General features: G+C 36.1%; 1 protein-coding gene across 3 annotated transcripts; it reads left to right on the top strand.

Annotated features, from left to right (window-relative positions):
- The first annotated feature begins 5,503 nt into the window (after positions 1–5,503).
- On the top strand, positions 5,504–15,709 carry LOC132558802 (serine-rich adhesin for platelets-like). Of its 3 annotated transcripts, XM_060223408.1 has the most exons (7): positions 5,504–5,658; positions 7,571–7,624; positions 8,846–8,899; positions 10,562–10,615; positions 12,386–12,652; positions 14,158–14,369; positions 14,646–15,709. In XM_060223408.1, the coding sequence occupies exons 1-7, from the start codon at positions 5,631–5,633 to the stop codon at positions 15,162–15,164; spliced, it is 1,188 nt and encodes a 395-aa protein (XP_060079391.1). In that variant the 5' UTR covers positions 5,504–5,630; the 3' UTR covers positions 15,165–15,709. The 3 variants fall into 3 exon arrangements, with proteins under 3 accessions (XP_060079391.1, XP_060079392.1, XP_060079393.1); XM_060223409.1 differs by lacking the exon at positions 8,846–8,899; XM_060223410.1 differs by lacking the exon at positions 10,562–10,615.
- The last annotated feature ends 3,070 nt before the right edge of the window (positions 15,710–18,779 follow it).

The following is an 18,779-nucleotide window of genomic DNA, read 5'->3' as shown; positions in this document are numbered from 1 at the left end:
TAGCTGTCAAACACACCTACCGGCCTGATGACATAGATATAACTACTTATTCGACAATGTAGGGCCTACCTGTTACAATCTAACACTCAGTAATATCATGTCAACCATTTCTCCTTGTTGACTTTTGAAATTTAAGCTTGAAAACCACAACTTCTTTATGTGTATTCCGATGACAACCAACCCACTGAACATGATTACAATACATTCAATATTAGAAATTTCAGTACGTTAAACGAAAAATTATTAAAACTCAACGAAATCGTAGTTTGACTCATGCATGAACGTTTCATATCAACATCATATGAGTTATCGAGAAGCGACATATATTTTAGCTTAGATATTCAATACATCAAAAGATTTAAACACAATTATCATAATCATCAATCAAGCAGTTCTTATGTTCCTCATAAGTGAGATTACAAAATGAAGAAATGTACATTATGTACAGAAGTGAGGTAATTTTGCAAGTTACGGATATATTACAGTATAACTGTGACGTTGTAGACTGTCTATCGCGGGGCTATTGTAGCATTTTTTTTCACTCTCTATAATACCAGGTAAAATGTCTTAAAAAAGGTATTTTTCGTCTGATTCAAAGAGAGCTTTCAACAGCAGAGAGTTAATTCCAAATAATGTTCTTAGGAAATGTTCGTGAGAGTCTTTATTGATGTTAGAGTACACCTCTGATCCATATCACATTATAACTTGTTCCATGGATTTATTTCTGACCCCTCTGATGACATCACAATTAGCTACAAATTGCATAATAGGGTAAATATATAGTTCTTTACATTTCTCGCAAACAGTTTCTCTTCATATTAACGCAGGTTCAGAAATGTTGATGTCACTCCTCCTTGCCTAATTCCGGATTGGACCGGAAACCACCGAGAGCGGATTTCGTGGGTCATGAAGGCACTTGATATATCGGTATACCAGTTAATTTCTAACGTGTGTCCTCTTCTGCCAAAGTCATATATTTTTCGAAGGAGTCCCGTATGGCAAACTATGTCGAACGCTTTGTGAGTATCAAAGACATTATCATGTTTTTCGATATTGGAATATATACATTCGCTGAGGTTAGATGCAACGGTTTCACACCTGAGGTTCTTTTGAAATCCTTGTTGTTGAATAGAAAGCTTGTTTTCTGAAAGTTTTAGCCAATCCCTGGGGAGATTGTGTGATCGGTCGAATGTAAACTTGACTTGAGACGGCGTTAGAAGCTGGGTTTGCTAAACCTCAGGCGACATTATCTTAGGGCACTTTCACTAACTTGGGATATTTGTGTCACCTGCATTGTTTTTATGTAAATAGGTGGTCCTAGAACGATTCCTTGTGGGACACCACTTGTTACAGAAGGTTGTGCCAACAATGTATGACCCTTGTTTGACCCTATGTTCTTTACCAGTTAGTCTTCCTTTGATTCCGTGGTGTTTAGTTTTTGTAGCAGAAGTCTGTTACTAACTTTTTCAAAGTCTTTAAATTTAGTCTCTGATTATTCATTGTAACATCTTGTTTGGTAGCGACATTAATTAAATCGGCCAATAGTTTCTCGGATCTTTCCTTGAGCAATCTTTAAAAATAGAGAAACGTCTTGCAATATCCCAAGAGTTAGGTAGTCTCCCTTCCTAACAAAGACATTAACAACATAGTCATTTACAGTGTTAGCTATATCCTCAGGTGTTGGTGCTAAATTATCAGAAGGGTTTTCTAATTGTGTTGATTGTCGATACTGTTTTAGATCGGATATATTTCCAGAAGTTTGGGTTTAATCTTGTTAGCAAAGTCCTTTTCCTTGTTTGAGTGTGTAATGTTACGAGTAGTCTAAATTCTGAAAATCTTGTATGTACATTTAACTCGTCGTAGTGGAGAATTAAATAGATAAAAACAACATTTTTGTTTTTTTTTTTTTTTTTGTTTTTTTTTGGGGGGAGTGGGGGGTGAGGGGAATTTTTCAAAGATTTTTCATTTGATATATACATGTACAAGACAGAAAGCAAAGCACTCCTAATCATCATCATCATCATCATCATCTTACATTAACCAAACAGAGAACAGAAGAAGATATTTTGTCCACATTTGTCTCATGCACCTTGCCTTCGACGTCCTGTTGATGCATAGTTTAAGGTAGTTTTCATGGCGGTTCCTGAAAGGCAGCATTAATTTCCTTGCATACGAGTTAATGGAGAACTTCCCCTGCTTCCAAGAAATTCCGAGAAATTGGATTTTTCAGTTTCCTCCGGGTCGTTTTTTTTACCAAGTCATTACAGATAGTTGTTCTATACATATATAATTGGGCATGGACACTTTTTCATTCCTTGAATAAGTTCTGTTTAAGCGATGGAATCAAATTACAAAGTCACCTAGACGCTAAGGCCTAAACCATTTCAAGATGGCAATAATTCCTTCTTCGTTTGTAACTATGAGGTCACGTATGTAACTTTGTTGTCGCCCTTCCCTGTCACGGGTTGGTTCAAGGACATGTTGAAAATAGTAACAGTCTCTGATCTTCGCCAAGAAATCTGGGTGATTATTCCTGACAAAAAATTACTTGTTCGCATGTTGAGTTGTTTGCAGTTCAAGTCCCAAAATATTAGGATATAAGTAGATTTGGTATGGTAAATCTCACGCTTTTTACCAGCGTGAGGTTTCCTTGTCTCATCCTAGGATTTAGACGGGGGATTCCCCTCTGTCAGGACAATGATATGACGTCACAATAAACAAATCACTGACTTTACGTCACAATTAAATCACATTAACGATTCGAAGCATTGGGACAACAAAAACATCTACGAATACATTATAAAGCCAACAGTATTAGAGATAAATAATCATTCAAACCTTGTTTTTGTGAGGTGATCTCAACCCTCGGTAAGCCTCGTGTTTGCTAACTTTATCATCTTTCCCTATGTGTTGTGATCCACCTATCTCACATCCAAGGCAGTTATTCTATCGATTCAGTATCTATAATATTCTTTTGTTATCTTGTTATGTGTTATCAGGACTCCTGTAGATATTAGGCTGCAAGAGTTGGTCACTATGTCTCAGGTTTAAAGGTCATCTAGTTCAAAGCAGTCCAAATTGATACCGTATTGATATTAGTATAATCATGGTTACTGTATGACTTGTGTAGTCATGGTGACTGTATGACTTGTGTAGTCATGGTTACTGTATGACTTGTATAGTCATGGATACTGTATGACTTGTGTAGTCATGGTTACTGTATGACTTGTGTAGTCATGGTTACTGTATGACTTGTGTAGTCATGGTTACTGTATGACTTGTGTAGTCATGGTGACTGTATGACTTGTGTAGTCATGGTTATTGTATGACTTGTGTAGTCATGGTGACTGTATGACTTGTGTAGTCATGGTGACTGTATGACTTGTGTAGTCAAGATTACTGTATGTATAATCATGGTTACTGTGTGACTTGTATAGTCATAGTTGCTGTATGACTTGTATAGTCATAGTTGCTGTATGACTTGTGTAGTCATGGTTACTGTATGACTTGTATAGTCATGGTTACGGTATGATATCTGTAGTCATTATTACTGTATTTATGTAGCCATTGTCGATGTATGATTTTTGTACTCGCGTGTTACTGTATCCAGCTTGTAGTCATATATCGGCTAATGTGTGTAGACTCTTAAAACTTGAGATCGGTAGATGTTTCATGCCTTATCGGAAATGGCTTTCCGGGTTTTACGAAATGACTCATCATAGCTGAAGGACTGAACGAGAGACGTACATGTCATAGAATATACATTACCATACATTTGTTGAAAAAAAATATACAATTGTTTTTTTCTTCTTACTCAGCATAACGTTTTCTATCGTTACATACGGCTCAATTACAGGTATTTATGTACAGGTTCCGACGATATTCGCTGCCACGCATCCGTTACATAATTACATTTCTTCGCGTGCGTTCAACAATGTGAGAAGGGCGTCCATTGTTAGTATGTATTGGTAATCTATTGTGTTGCTTATGAATATTATAACTAATTATTGACAGCTAATTATGGACAGGTGGTAGTTATAGACAGGAGGTAGATATAAACAGGTGATAGATATAGACAGGTGGTAGTTAAAGACAGGTGGTAGGTATAGACAGGTGGTAGTTATAAACAGATGGTAGTTATAGACAGGTGTGAGATATAGACAGGTTGTAGGTATAGAAAAGTGATAGATATAGACAGGTTGCAGTTATAGACAGATGGTAGTTTTAGACAAGTGTAGTTAAAGACAGGTGGAAGTTATAGACAGCTGGTAGTTATAGACAGGTTGTAGATATAGACAGGTGGTAGTTATAGACAGCTGGTAGTTATAGACAGGTGGTAGATATAGACAGGTGGTAGTTATAGACAGGTGGTAGTTATAGAGGGTGACAGTTATAGACAGGTAGTAGACATAGATAAGGCGGTATTTATAGATAGATGGTAGTTATAGACAGGTGGTTATTATAGACAGGTTGTAGTTATAGATAGAATTTAGGTACAGACAGGTAGTAGTTGGAGACAGGTGACAGTTATATACAGAAAGCAGATACATACAAGTGGTAGGCAGAGACAGGAAGCAGATACATACAAGTGGTAGGTAGAGACAGGTAGTAGATACATACAAGTAGTAGGCAGAGACAGGTAACATATACATACAAGTGGTAGGCATAGACAGGAAGCAGATACGTACAAGTGGTAGGCAGAGACAGGAAGCAAACACACACAAGTGGTAGGCAGAGACAGGAAGCAGACACACACAAGTGGTAGGCAGAGACATGTAACAGATACATACAAGTGGTAGGCAGAGACAGGAAGCAGACACACACAAGTGGTAGGCAGAGACATGTAACAGATACATACAAGTGGTAGGCAGAGACAGGAAGCAGACACACACAAGTGGTAGGCAGAGACATGTAACAGATACATACAAGTGGTAGGCATAGACAGAAAGTAGATACATACAAGTGGTAGGCATAGACAGAAAGTAGATACATACAAGTGGTAGGCATAGACAGAAAGTAGATACATACAAGTGGTAGGCAGAGACAGGAAGCAGACACATACAAGTGGTAGGCAGAGACAGGAAGCATATACACACAAGTGGTAGGCAGAGAAAGTTGGTAGAAATAGATCGATGATAGATATTGACAGGTTGAAGTAATAGTACGCTATAGTTGTAGAAAGGTATAAGTGTTATATAAGTGCATGGTGGGATGTTAGTTATAGACTACTGAAAGTTAAAAACGCTTTAAAAGCAACTTATTAATTTCTTTACCGAACTATATTGATTTTACAAGTCTTGACCAGTACTCGTTGCCAACAGTCTGTCGTGATTTTTATACACAATAGTGCGAGTGTATGGAGAGTTCTCCATACATACGAAATGACAATTTTCACTTTGATTATATATTCGACACAAATAAGCTGTATCTCTTGTCCTGTTCCTGTTGGTAGACACCTCTGTATCCCTTCCACTACACACGTATATATCAGCTAAGGAAGTAATAACACCCTGACGCGTCATTACATGGTCAAATGAATCACCGACTCACCACCACATGCGTCCGCGTTCAAGGGACAAATAATATCTACACTGGTCCAGATAGCGATGTAACGTGGTCAGCAGTCAGTGATGGAGATGAGAGGTTCCCAGGGCCAAGGTAGGTCTGAAATGGGAGGGATGGCAATGACAATATCAAACTGGCATTACAACCAACTTACTAAACTGTATCATTTGTTTCATGCTCTAATTCCACTCGAAAACCAAGACACTGACCATACATAACTTGATACTGACCACATATAACTTGATACTGACCATACATAACTTGATACTGACCATACATAACTTGATACTGACCACATATAACTTGATACTGACCATACATAACTTGATATTGACCATATATAACTTGATACTGACCATAAATAACTTGATACTGACCATACATAACTTGATATTGACCATACATAACCTGATACTGACCATTCATAACTTGATACTGACCATACATAACTTGATACTGACCACATATAACTTGATACTGACCATACATAACTTGATACTGACCATACATAACTTGATACTGACCACATATAACTTGATGCTGACCATACATAACTTGATACTGACCATAAATAACTTGATACTGACCATACATAACTTGATATTGACCATACATAACCTGATACTGACCATACATAACTTGATACTGACCATACATAACTTGATACTGACCATACATAACTTGATATTGACCATACATAACCTGATACTGACCATTCATAACTTGATACTGACCACATATAACTTGATGCTGACCATAAATAACTTGATACTGACCACATATAACTTGATACTGACCATACATAACATGATACTGACCATACATAACATGATACTGACCATACATAACTTGATACTGACCATACATAACTTGATACTGACCACATATAACTTGATGCTGACCATATATAACTTGATACTGACCATAAATAACTTGATACTGACCATACATAACTTGATATTGACCATACATAACCTGATACTGACCATACATAACTTGATACTGACCATACATAACTTGATACTGACCATACATAACTTGATATTGACCATACATAACCTGATACTGACCATTCATAACTTGATACTGACCACATATAACTTGATGCTGACCATAAATAACTTGATACTGACCACATATAACTTGATACTGACCATACATAACATGATACTGACCATACATAACATGATACTGACCATACATAACTTGATACTGACCATACATAACTTGATACTGACCATTCATAACTTGATACTGACCACATATAACTTGATACTGACCACATATAACTTGATGCTGACCATAAATAACTTGATGCTGACCATACATTACTTGATAATGACCATAAATAACTTGATACTGACCATACATAACTTGATATTGACCATACATAACCTGATACTGACCATTCATAACTTGAAACTGACCACATATAACTTGATGCTGACCATACATAACTTGATACTGACCATAAATAACTTGATACTGACCATACATAACATGATACTGACCATTCATAACTTGATACTGACCACATATAACTTGATGCTGACCATACATAACTTGATATTGACCACATATAACTTGATGCTGACCATACATTACTTGATACTGACCATACATAACGTGATACTGACCATACATATCATGATACTGATCATTCATAACTTGATACTGACCACATATAACTTGATGCTGACCATACATAACTTGATACTGACCATAAATGACTTGATGCTGACCATATATAACTTGATACTGACCATACACAACATGATACTGACCATACATAACTTGATACTGACCATACATAACATGATACTGACCATACATAATTGATACTGACCATACATAGCTTGATGCTGACCATACATAAATTGATACTGACAATACATAACATGATACTGACCATACATAAATTGATACTGACCATACATAACTTGACACTGATTACACACATTCCTCATTGTTTTACGATCAAATTACAAAATTGATTTCTTTTCAGGAACCGGTTCCACTAGCAAATCAAGAAGTCGAAATCGAAAAAGTTCAAACGAAGGTAAGTTAAATTCTCCATTAACTTGATACTGAGCATACATAACATGATACTGACCATACATAACTTGATACTGACCATCCATAACTTGATACTGACCATACATACCTTGATACTGACCATACATAACTTGATACTGACCATATATAACTTGATATTGACCATATAAAACTTGATACTGACCATACATAACTTGATACTGACCATACATAGCTTGATACTGACCATATATAACTTGATACTGACCATACATAACACGATACTGACCATACATAACGTGGTACTGACCATACATAACTTGATACTGACCATACATAACTTGATACTGATCATACATAACTTGATACTGACCATACATAACTTGATACTGACCATACATAAATTGAAACTGATCATACATAACTTGATACTGACCATAAATGACTTGATGCTGACCATATATAACTTGATACTGACCATACACAACATGATACTGACCATACATAACTTGATACTGACCATACATAACTTGATACTGACCATATATAACTTGATACTGACCATACATAACTTGATATTGACCATACATAACATAATACTGACCATACATAACTTGATACTGACCATACATAACATGATACTGACCATACATAACATGATACTGACCATACATAACTTGATATTGACCATACATAACTTGATACTGACCATATATAACTTGATACTGACCATACATAACTTGATATTGACCATACATAACATGATACTGACCATACATAACTTGATACTGACCATACATAACATGATACTGACCATACATAACTTGATACTGACCATACATAACTTGATACTGACCATACATAACGTGCTACTCACCATACATAACATGATACTAACCATACATAACTTGATACTGACCATACATAACTTGATAATGATCATACATAACATGATACTGACCATATATAATTTGATGCTGACCATACATAACTTGATGCTGACCATACGTAACATGGTACTGACCATACATAACTTGATACTGACCATACATAACTTGATACTGACCATACATAACATGATACTGACCATACATAGCTTGATGCTGACCATACATGAATTGATACTGACAATACATAACATGATACTGACCATACATAAATTGATACTGACCATACATAACTTGACACTGATTACACACATTCCTCATTGTTTTACGATCAAATTACAAAATTGATTTCTTTTCAGGAACCAGTTCCACTAGCATATCAAGAAGTCGAAATCGAAAAAGTTCAAACGAAGGTAAGTTAAATTCTGCATTAACTTGATACTGACCATACATAACTTGATACTGACCATACATAACTTGATACTGACCATAAATAACTTGATACTGACCATACATAACACGATACTGACCATACATAACGTGGTACTGACCATACATAACTTGATACTGACCATACATAACTTGATACTGACCATACATAACACGATACTGACCATACATAACACGATACTGACCATATATAACGTGGTACTGACCATACATAACTTGATACTGATCATACATAACTTGATACTGACCATACATAACTTGATACTGACCATACATAACTTGATACTGACCATACATAATTTGATAATGACCATACATAACTTGATACTGACCATACATAACTTGATACTGACCATACATAAATTGATAATGATCATACATAACATGATACTGACTAAACACAACATGATACTGACCATACATAACTTGATACTGACCATACATAACTTGATACTGACCATACATAACTTGATACTGACCATACATAAATTGATAATGATCATACATAACATGATACTGACTAAACACAACATGATACTGACCATACATAACTTGATACTGACTAAACATAACATGATGCTGACCATACATAAATTGATACTGACAATACATAACATGATACTGACCATACATAAATTGATACTGATCATACATAAATTGATACTGACCATACATAGCTTGATACTGATCATACATAACGTGCTACTGACCATACATAACTTGATACTGACCATACATAACGTGCTAATGACCATACATAACATGATACTGACCATACATAATTTGATGCTGACCATACATAACTTGATACTCACCATACATAACATGATACTAACCATATATAACTTGATACTGACCATATATAACTTGATATTGACCATACATAACTTGATACTGACCATACATAACTTGATACTGACCATACATAACTTGATACTGACCATACATAGCTTGATACTGATCATACATAATTTGATACTGACCATACATAACTTGATACTGACCATACATAGCTTGATACTGACCATACATAGCTTGATACTGATCATACATAACTTGATACTGACCATACATAGCTTGATACTGACCATACATAACGTGATACTGACCATACATAACTTGATACTGACCATACATAACTTGATACTGACCATATATAACTTGATATTGACCATACATAACTTGATACTGACCATACATAACTTGATACTGACCATACATAGCTTGATACTGACCATACATAGCTTGATACTGACCATACATAGCTTGATACTGATCATACATAGCTTGATACTGACCATACATAACGTGATACTGACCATACATAACGTGGTACTGACCATACATATCATGATACTGATCATTCATAACTTGATACTGACCACATATAACTTGATGCTGACCATACATAACTTGATACTGACCATACATAACTTGATACTGACCATACATAGCTTGATACTGACCATACATAACGTGATACTGATCATACATAACTTGATACTGACCATACATAACATGATACTGACCATACATAAATTGATACTGACCATACATAACTTGACACTGATTACACACATTCCTCATTGTTTTACGATCAAATTACAAAATTGATTTCTTTTCAGGAACCGGTTCCACTAGCAAATCAAGAAGTCGAAATCGAAAAAGTTCAAACGAAGGTAAGTTAAATTCTGCATTAACTTGATACTGACCATACATAACATGATACTGACCATACATAACTTGATACTGACCATACATAACTTGATATTGACCATACATAACATGATACTGACCATACATAACTTGATACTGACCATACATAACATGATACTGACCATACATAACACGATACTGACCATACATAACGTGGTACTGACCATACATAACTTGATACTGACCATACATAACTTGATACTGACCATACATAACACGATACTGACCATACATAACACGATACTGACCATACATAACGTGGTACTGTCCATACATAACTTGATACTGACCATACATAACTTGATACTGATCATACATAACTTGATACTGACCATACATAAATTGATACTGACCATACATAACTTGATACTGACCATATATAACTTGATACTGACCATACATAACTTGATATTGACCATACATAACTTGATACTGACCATACATAACTTGATACTGATCATACATAAATTGATACTGACCATACATAAATTGATACTGACCATACATAGCTTGATACTGACCATACATAACTTGATACTGATCATACATAAATTGATACTGACCATACATAAATTGATACTGACCATACATAGCTTGATACTGATCATACATAAATTGATACTGACCATACATAACTTGATATTGACCATACATAACTTGATACTGACCATACATAGCTTGATACTGACCATACATATCTTGATACTGACCATACATAACTTGATACTGACCATACATAGCTTGATACTGACCATACATAACTTGATACTGACCATATATAACTTGATATTGACCATACATAACTTGATACTGACCATACATAACTTGATACTGACCATACATAACTTGATACTGACCATACATAGCTTGATACTGATCATACATAACTTGATACTGACCATACATAACTTGATACTGACCATACATAGCTTGATACTGACCATACATAGCTTGATACTGATCATACATAACTTGATACTGACCATACATAGCTTGATACTGACCATACATAACGTGATACTGACCATACATAACTTGATACTGAAGGACTTGATACTGACCATATATAACTTGATATTGACCATACATAACTTGATACTGACCATACATAACTTGATACTGACCATACATAGCTTGATACTGACCATACATAGCTTGATACTGACCATACATAGCTTGATACTGATCATACATAGCTTGATACTGACCATACATAACGTGATACTGACCATACATAACGTGGTACTGACCATACATATCATGATACTGATCATTCATAACTTGATACTGACCACATATAACTTGATGCTGACCATACATAACTTGATACTGACCATACATAACTTGATACTGACCATACATAGCTTGATACTGACCATACATAACGTGATACTGACCATACATAACGTGATACTGACCATACATAACGTGATACTGACCATACATAACACGATACTGATCATACATAGCTTGATACTGACCATACATAACGTGATACACACTATAAAGAACTAAATACTGATTATATATAGCTTACACTAACGACACATTACGTGAAACCGACCGAACGTGGACGGAAATGGATCCGGATTACAAAATGGAAAATGAACCACTAAAAATAAATCCTTTTTATATTTGTGATATTTTTTGTTTACATTTCCTATTTACGAGTCCTTGCCAGTAAGTATGTTAGTCAGAGTCAGATGTCTGTCAATAACTCAATTGTTCTTCAGAATTTTCGGAAGGTTATGGAACCGGAGATGAAGAAAGCACAGAGATACCAACTACCTTGCCGTCATCCAGAACAACTTCTGTTGGCAAGTCCTCCACCACGCCTTCCTCTACCATTACCACCGTCAATCCCGCCACCTCCCCAACCACCATCACCACCAATACCGCCAGAAAACGGACAAACAATAGCAGATCTGGTAGAACTACTACACAAATGACCACAAGTGTAGCATTAACAAGTTCACCCATACAGCCAGTAGAGACATCAGGTAAGTCACCTGGTTAACGTTGTACAGACGTGAGATAAATCACGTAGTATACAGAGTGCCGATGTCAGGTAAGTCACGTGATATACAGAGTGCAGATGTCAGGTAATTCACGTGGTATACAGAGTGCAGATGTCAGGTAAGTCACGTGGTATACAGAGTGCAGATGTCAGGTAATTCACGCGGTATACAGAGTGCAGATGTCAGGTAAGTCACGCGGTATACAGAGTGCAGATGTCAGGTAATTCACGTGGTATACAGAGTGCAGATGTCAGGTAAGCCACGTGGTATACAGAGTGCAGATGTCAGGTAAGTCACGTGGTATACAGAGTGCAGATGTCAGGTAAGCCACGTGGTATACAGAGTGCAGATGTCAGGTAAGTCACGTGGTATACAGAGTGCAGATGTCAGGTAAATCACGTGGTATACAGAGTGCAGATGTCAGGTCATTCACGTGGTATACAGAGTGCAGATGTCAGGTAATTCACGTGGTATGTAGTGTACAGATGTCAGGTAAGTCACGTGGTATGTAGTGTACAGACGTCAGGTAATTCACGTGGTATATAATGTACAACTGTTAAGCTCCTGTGGTTGGTCACTAACCATCACTAACTTCGACGCTAGCCTTACAGCTCCCCGACAGACTGCTGATGGAAGGTGTTGTGCTGTCAATGTTCTCTTGTCCAGTGTCTATACTTAAAGCACAAATGATTGCCGATCGATTTTTGTAGGGAGACCTAAATCAGAAATTAACTGTATTGTACAGTCGAGATGACACTTTGGTAGGGATACAGATGCTGCAACCAGCATACCATTCATTAGCTGTCTTTGAATATATCACGTGACCATTATGGCGACATCGCAGTCTGCAGATAATGCAGGTAAGTCTAAAGTCGCCATTCTCAAGGAAAGAGTTACCATAGAGTTGAAGAATTATATAGCCAGTAGTAAAAGGATAAAACCCCAAGGTAAGTCTTATGATCACACATACCTTAGACTGACGATCACACACCTTCGGAAGTCCTTTTGCATTACAGTATCCACGTAAAAAGATTTATTTTGATACCTTTTTTTAACTATTCCTATCATTTGACGTGACCATTCCTTCTGTCTTAAGATCTGATAACAGTGTAAACGTGGACAGTTACCCCACTATCACATTGAGTCCTACACTTACATATCTCAGCCTCGGAAAATCATGCGCACTCAATACATATACTCACCTTGCATACACCGTGAAGTCATAGTTGTGTTAGTTAATAGGATATTTAAACCGTCCCAACGACAGTGTAACCGAAACAAATCTCATCATACCAGTACTTTTGACGTGGGTCTAATTACCGACAGATTTCAGTATTTCTAAAATTAATTCAAAACAAAAGGCTGCCAATATATTGGCAGTTTAAGGTATTCTGAGGTAAGGCTGCCAATATATTGGCAGTTAGGGTATTCTGAGGTAACTTTAAATCTGTTTTGTTTTTCCTGAATAAAGCTTCCTTATGTTACAGCACCGACGTTTGCACCAACCCCGGCTAATTCCGTCTCCAACAAAGTTACGATCACTGTCCTCGCAGCCGTGACGGGCATCGTGTTTCTCATTGTGATCATTTTAGCTCTTTGCCTGGCATGGCGCAAGTGGTGTCAAACCCGACCCGCCACTGATGTGACTAAACGGGATAAGTCGACCTACCATATGTACTCTGAGATAGACCACACCACGGTAATATCATAGCTAATTCTACGCATATAACGTCATCATTTTCTGTGTACTTTATAGGCTAATTATTTGTTTTATTTCGAATGATTGATTACATATGTACTAATTAGTGAAAATTGTTGGTAAATTTGTACTGAATTAGCAGTCGATTGGGTGTCTCAGATAAAAGACTAAATAATATGATAATTTTAAAAATGCATTTAACAGATTTTTCCACAACCAACATCATTTTTGCTTAAGAATGGTGTTTTCTTAATTAGTACGTCTTAACATTTCTAGATGATTTTGGATGAAGAACCCAGAGGTCCCTCCAATCAACGAGGTACAGGTGGTAACGGCAGAGCTCTCCCGAGCGCACCTGCTTATGACGATGTACCCGACACTCTAGTCAATGAAAATGCCTACAACATGCTTCACCAAAAAGAGTTTGTGGAATCCAAAAACACCTATTCTGTTTTAGATCGAAGATTTGTCGACCTGAACGATCCACAGTTAAATACATATGACGTAATGTCCAACATCAAAGAGAAGGCTGTTAATGTGGAAAACACTTCCGGGTCATTAGAACCAGGTCAGAAACAATCTACAGCAACACCTGGGAGTATTTTGGATAACGTTAATTGTAATCCGAACAGTTCTGTTCCCTCTGGAACACCTCATGATGGTCAATACTTTGTGCTGGAGAAACTTTCCAATCGTTCCGAGTCCGTCAATGATAAAGAAGACGAAATCGATCATACTGACGCCTCTGGGTCAGATAACTACTTCAAACTGGAACCCCATGGCATGACGTCATAAGTTACGGTCTGAGTCGAAAAATGGCGCTGTTTAAACGACAAATTCGATCCAAACTAAAAGAAAGAATATTCGTCACTTCGTTGGTATAATTAACATTTTGTTAACGAGGGAAAGATCGGCTTAATCCACGTTTATAAAATGTTTCCTGCTTAAATCGAGCACGTGTTAACAGTGTTGATATCGTTGAATAGCGCATCCATTTGTTGTCATGTCTGCTTGTTGACAAAGTTGACATGACTAAAATCACCTTCATTTGAAGAGTTTCAAATTGGAACAACTACTAACTGACTTTAATGTATATATATATATATATATTGATTTTATTTCATAGTTTGGCTTAAATTTCGTCATTTTCATCAAAGTTTTCCTGATTTGAATGATAGTAATCATCCGCTGCGTGTATTAGTTTGTAGATGTTGATATATATTGACTGTACGAGTTCGTCCCTATCATGATGAAAAACGATATAAGTTGAAGAATAAAGGATTAGGGTTCGATTTGATCTGTCATGATAAAGTACAGAGTTACTAAGTGGATATCCCCTGGTACCGTTATTGGGGGGGGGGGGGGGGGGGTTCGATTTAACTGTCATGATAAAGTACAGAGTTACTAAGTGGATATCCCCTGGTACCGTTATTGGTCGGGGGGTTCGATTTGATCTGGCATGATAAAGTACAGAGTTACTAAGTGGATATCCCCTGGTAATGTTAGTGGTCGGGGGGTTCGATTTGATCTGTCATGATAAAGTATAGGGTTACTAAGTGGATATCCCCGGTACCATTAGTGCCGTCTATAGCCTACTGTCCTGTTTCACATTGTTGTAAATATCACTAAGTTTATAGTTTAAAGTACTTTGAATTGATGTGTAAATATGCATCGTAGTTTCGCGTTTTTATTATTTTTTTTAATTTTCCATTGCAAGGTCTGATACTATCGACTAAGAATACACACATGTACTCCTGCTTTCATTTTATTTCAAGGCTAACGTTTGTGTAAACATAGATGTATATTGGTGTTTGTTTATAAATAAAACAAATTAATAAATACGAAGTTTTCTTATTTAATTAGCTGATCACTATTTCATTTCGATATGATGAAACCATATCTCGGTACAACAAGACCCAAGACGTGAAATTAAACCTGAATGAAAACTCAATCATAACATAAATTGGATAACCATTATGAAAAAGTCATGCCGTCTTGATTTTCTTGCTAATTCTCATAAGCTGGACTCGGTAGGGTAATCCCCGAGCAAGTTAAGAAACCGCGGTAAAATATTGTTTTGTTTTTATTTTTAGCAGAACGGGTAGGTTTTCTAATTTGTCAAAAGCAGATACAGATGCATCTGATCACACAAATTTCGCTTTAACAATTCTATCTACAAGTATCAAAAAACTCAACCAACAGAGCTCACTCTGTTAGAGGAAGGAGAAAAGGTAATTTATTTTTTCACCTTTGTTAACGATTTTGGTAAGTTTATTTTTTTAAATGTATGCTGATGATTTAGTAATGTTGTCCGAAGTTATTGAAGGTTTGCAGAACCTTGTAGATAGCCTTCATAATTAATCTAGAGCATGGAAAATGACAGATAATACAGAGAATACAAAAACTGTTTAGAAATGGAGGTCGTATACATGATAGAGAAACATGGACTGAAACTGGGAGTGAAACTTAAATACAATAATAAATTCCATCAGATACAAAAACAGTTATTTATCTTACTTTATGAAATTTATTTGATACATATGTGTGCAGTATGTTGCATTATACGAAGGGAGCTTGGCGTTCTTTAAAGGGTATTGATATACTGAAAAGGTTAGTTTATTGTTTTGTTAAAGTAAAGAGGTCGACCTGTAATGGTCAATTTTGAATTCGGTCGATACCCATTAGAATGCATGAGGAAGTATAGAATAATAAAATACTGGTTAAAACTAATGTATTCGAATAACTGTATTTTAAACACTGGGTTTTCCTTTTTAAGTAGTAGTAATAAAGGTAATTGTTTTAACTGGAAAAATCATGTTAAATATTATCTTTTTTCTCTCGGCTTCGGAGATCTATAGGCAAATCACTATGTTTATAATTATAAAATAATTATGTTAACATGAGGATGAGGGGTGGGGATGCTAAGGATTCCGCCATCTTTGAGTTCCTTAGCAACGGAAATCTAAGTTGGTGCGCTTAGTAACCCCATAAATTTACAGCATCTCATCCTCATGTAACCATCATGGCGGAGTGTTTGACGTCTTCACTTACGAGTTATCGCCCCTGTCACTTATTGTCGTCCATGCTCTGCTTGCACTGTTGCAGTTGTGTCCTATATAATTCAGTTTGGTTTTGACGACGTCATTGATGTTTTTAGCTATAGTTAAGTACGTAATTCGACTGTCGGGTTGGTTTTGACGACGTCATTGATGTTTTTAGCTATAGTTAAGTACGTAATTCGACTGACGGATTGGTTTTGACGATGTCATTGATGTTTTTTAGCTATAGTTAAGTACGTAATTCGACTGACGGATTGGTTTTGACGACGTCATTGATGTTTTTAGCTATAGTAAAGTACGTAATTCGACTGACGGATTGGTTTTGACGACGTCAGTGATGTTTTTAGCTATAGTAAAGTACGTAATTCGACTGTCGGGTTGGTTTTCACGACGTCATTAAGTTTTCGACTTACCGTAATGTGTATACATCCCTTTTTTACAAGGGAATATGACTTTAATGGCGTGTATTATTGGTATATTGCGTGCAAGAACTTAATTCTAACATGTTTTTTTCCATTTTGCAAAATCTATATTTTTCACATACATCTTTACATTTTTATTTATTAAAAAAAAAATGTAATGATAACAAAAAAAACTTTTGCTGTTGTTTTACTGTTGTTTACCTCTGTTTTGATGCTGTTTGCTGCTGTTTTGCTGCTGTTTGCTATTGTTTCCTGTTGTTTACTGCTGTTATTTGCATGAAAAACTGAATTTTTGCTGTTTTTATTGACAAAATCTTACCATTTGACAATCTCTACTTAGAAACATTACTGTTTTACACTTTACACTGCAAAAAACACTATTTTAAAAAATATGATTTGATATACAAAGATATTTTCATCTTACATTCTTTTTTACGCAAAGCTTTACTTTTGAATAAAACATTTTTGGCCTCAAAATGTGTACTTTGAACTTTTCCAGTATTCGGCGATATTCTACTGATGGCTACGGGTTCACAATTGTCGGGAAAATTAAGGCTTGATGCGAAGGAAAAAAAATTAATTTGACCCATTTAGAGGAAACGTGCGTCATTTCTACCATGCTGTGTAATTCTGTATCTACGATGCCTGCCGCCGTGCGTTCTCTTTACAAATTTTACTTAAGGTGGAAACTGAGAAAAAGAAAGGACTGGATATCTGCGATAATGAGTATTCAGACGAAAAATGATTATTGCAATGTGTTAACGATAGTGGATTATTGATTTTGGAAATATTTACCAAAGACCTTTGTGAAGTGAAAAAGGACAGATTCGTTTCTAAAACAATTCAAAATGTTAGCAGCACGGAAAAGTGCATAAAGAGAAGGTATTTGTCAGTCGTAAGGAAAAATGTCATCAAGAAAACGAAAAGAT

The sequence above is a fragment of the Ylistrum balloti genome, unplaced genomic scaffold (genome assembly GCF_031769215.1).
Source record: "Ylistrum balloti isolate Yb309-2 unplaced genomic scaffold, AGI_CSIRO_Ybal_v1 Utg370828, whole genome shotgun sequence".
In the NCBI taxonomy this organism is placed as follows: Eukaryota; Metazoa; Mollusca; class Bivalvia; order Pectinida; family Pectinidae; genus Ylistrum; species Ylistrum balloti.
Note: the sequence above shows the minus strand (reverse complement) of the source record. Positions and strands in the feature narration are given on the sequence as shown.

Bases quoted from the DNA above. Each gene is read 5' to 3' on its own strand.
- LOC132558802 (XM_060223408.1), top strand. From the start codon at position 5,631: ATGGAGATGAGAGGTTCCCAGGGCCAAG. The intron at 10,616-12,385 runs GTAAGTTAAATT...ATTGTTCTTCAG, and splicing joins TCGAAAAAGTTCAAACGAAG to AATTTTCGGAAGGTTATGGA. The intron at 12,653-14,157 runs GTAAGTCACCTG...CTTATGTTACAG, and splicing joins ACAGCCAGTAGAGACATCAG to CACCGACGTTTGCACCAACC.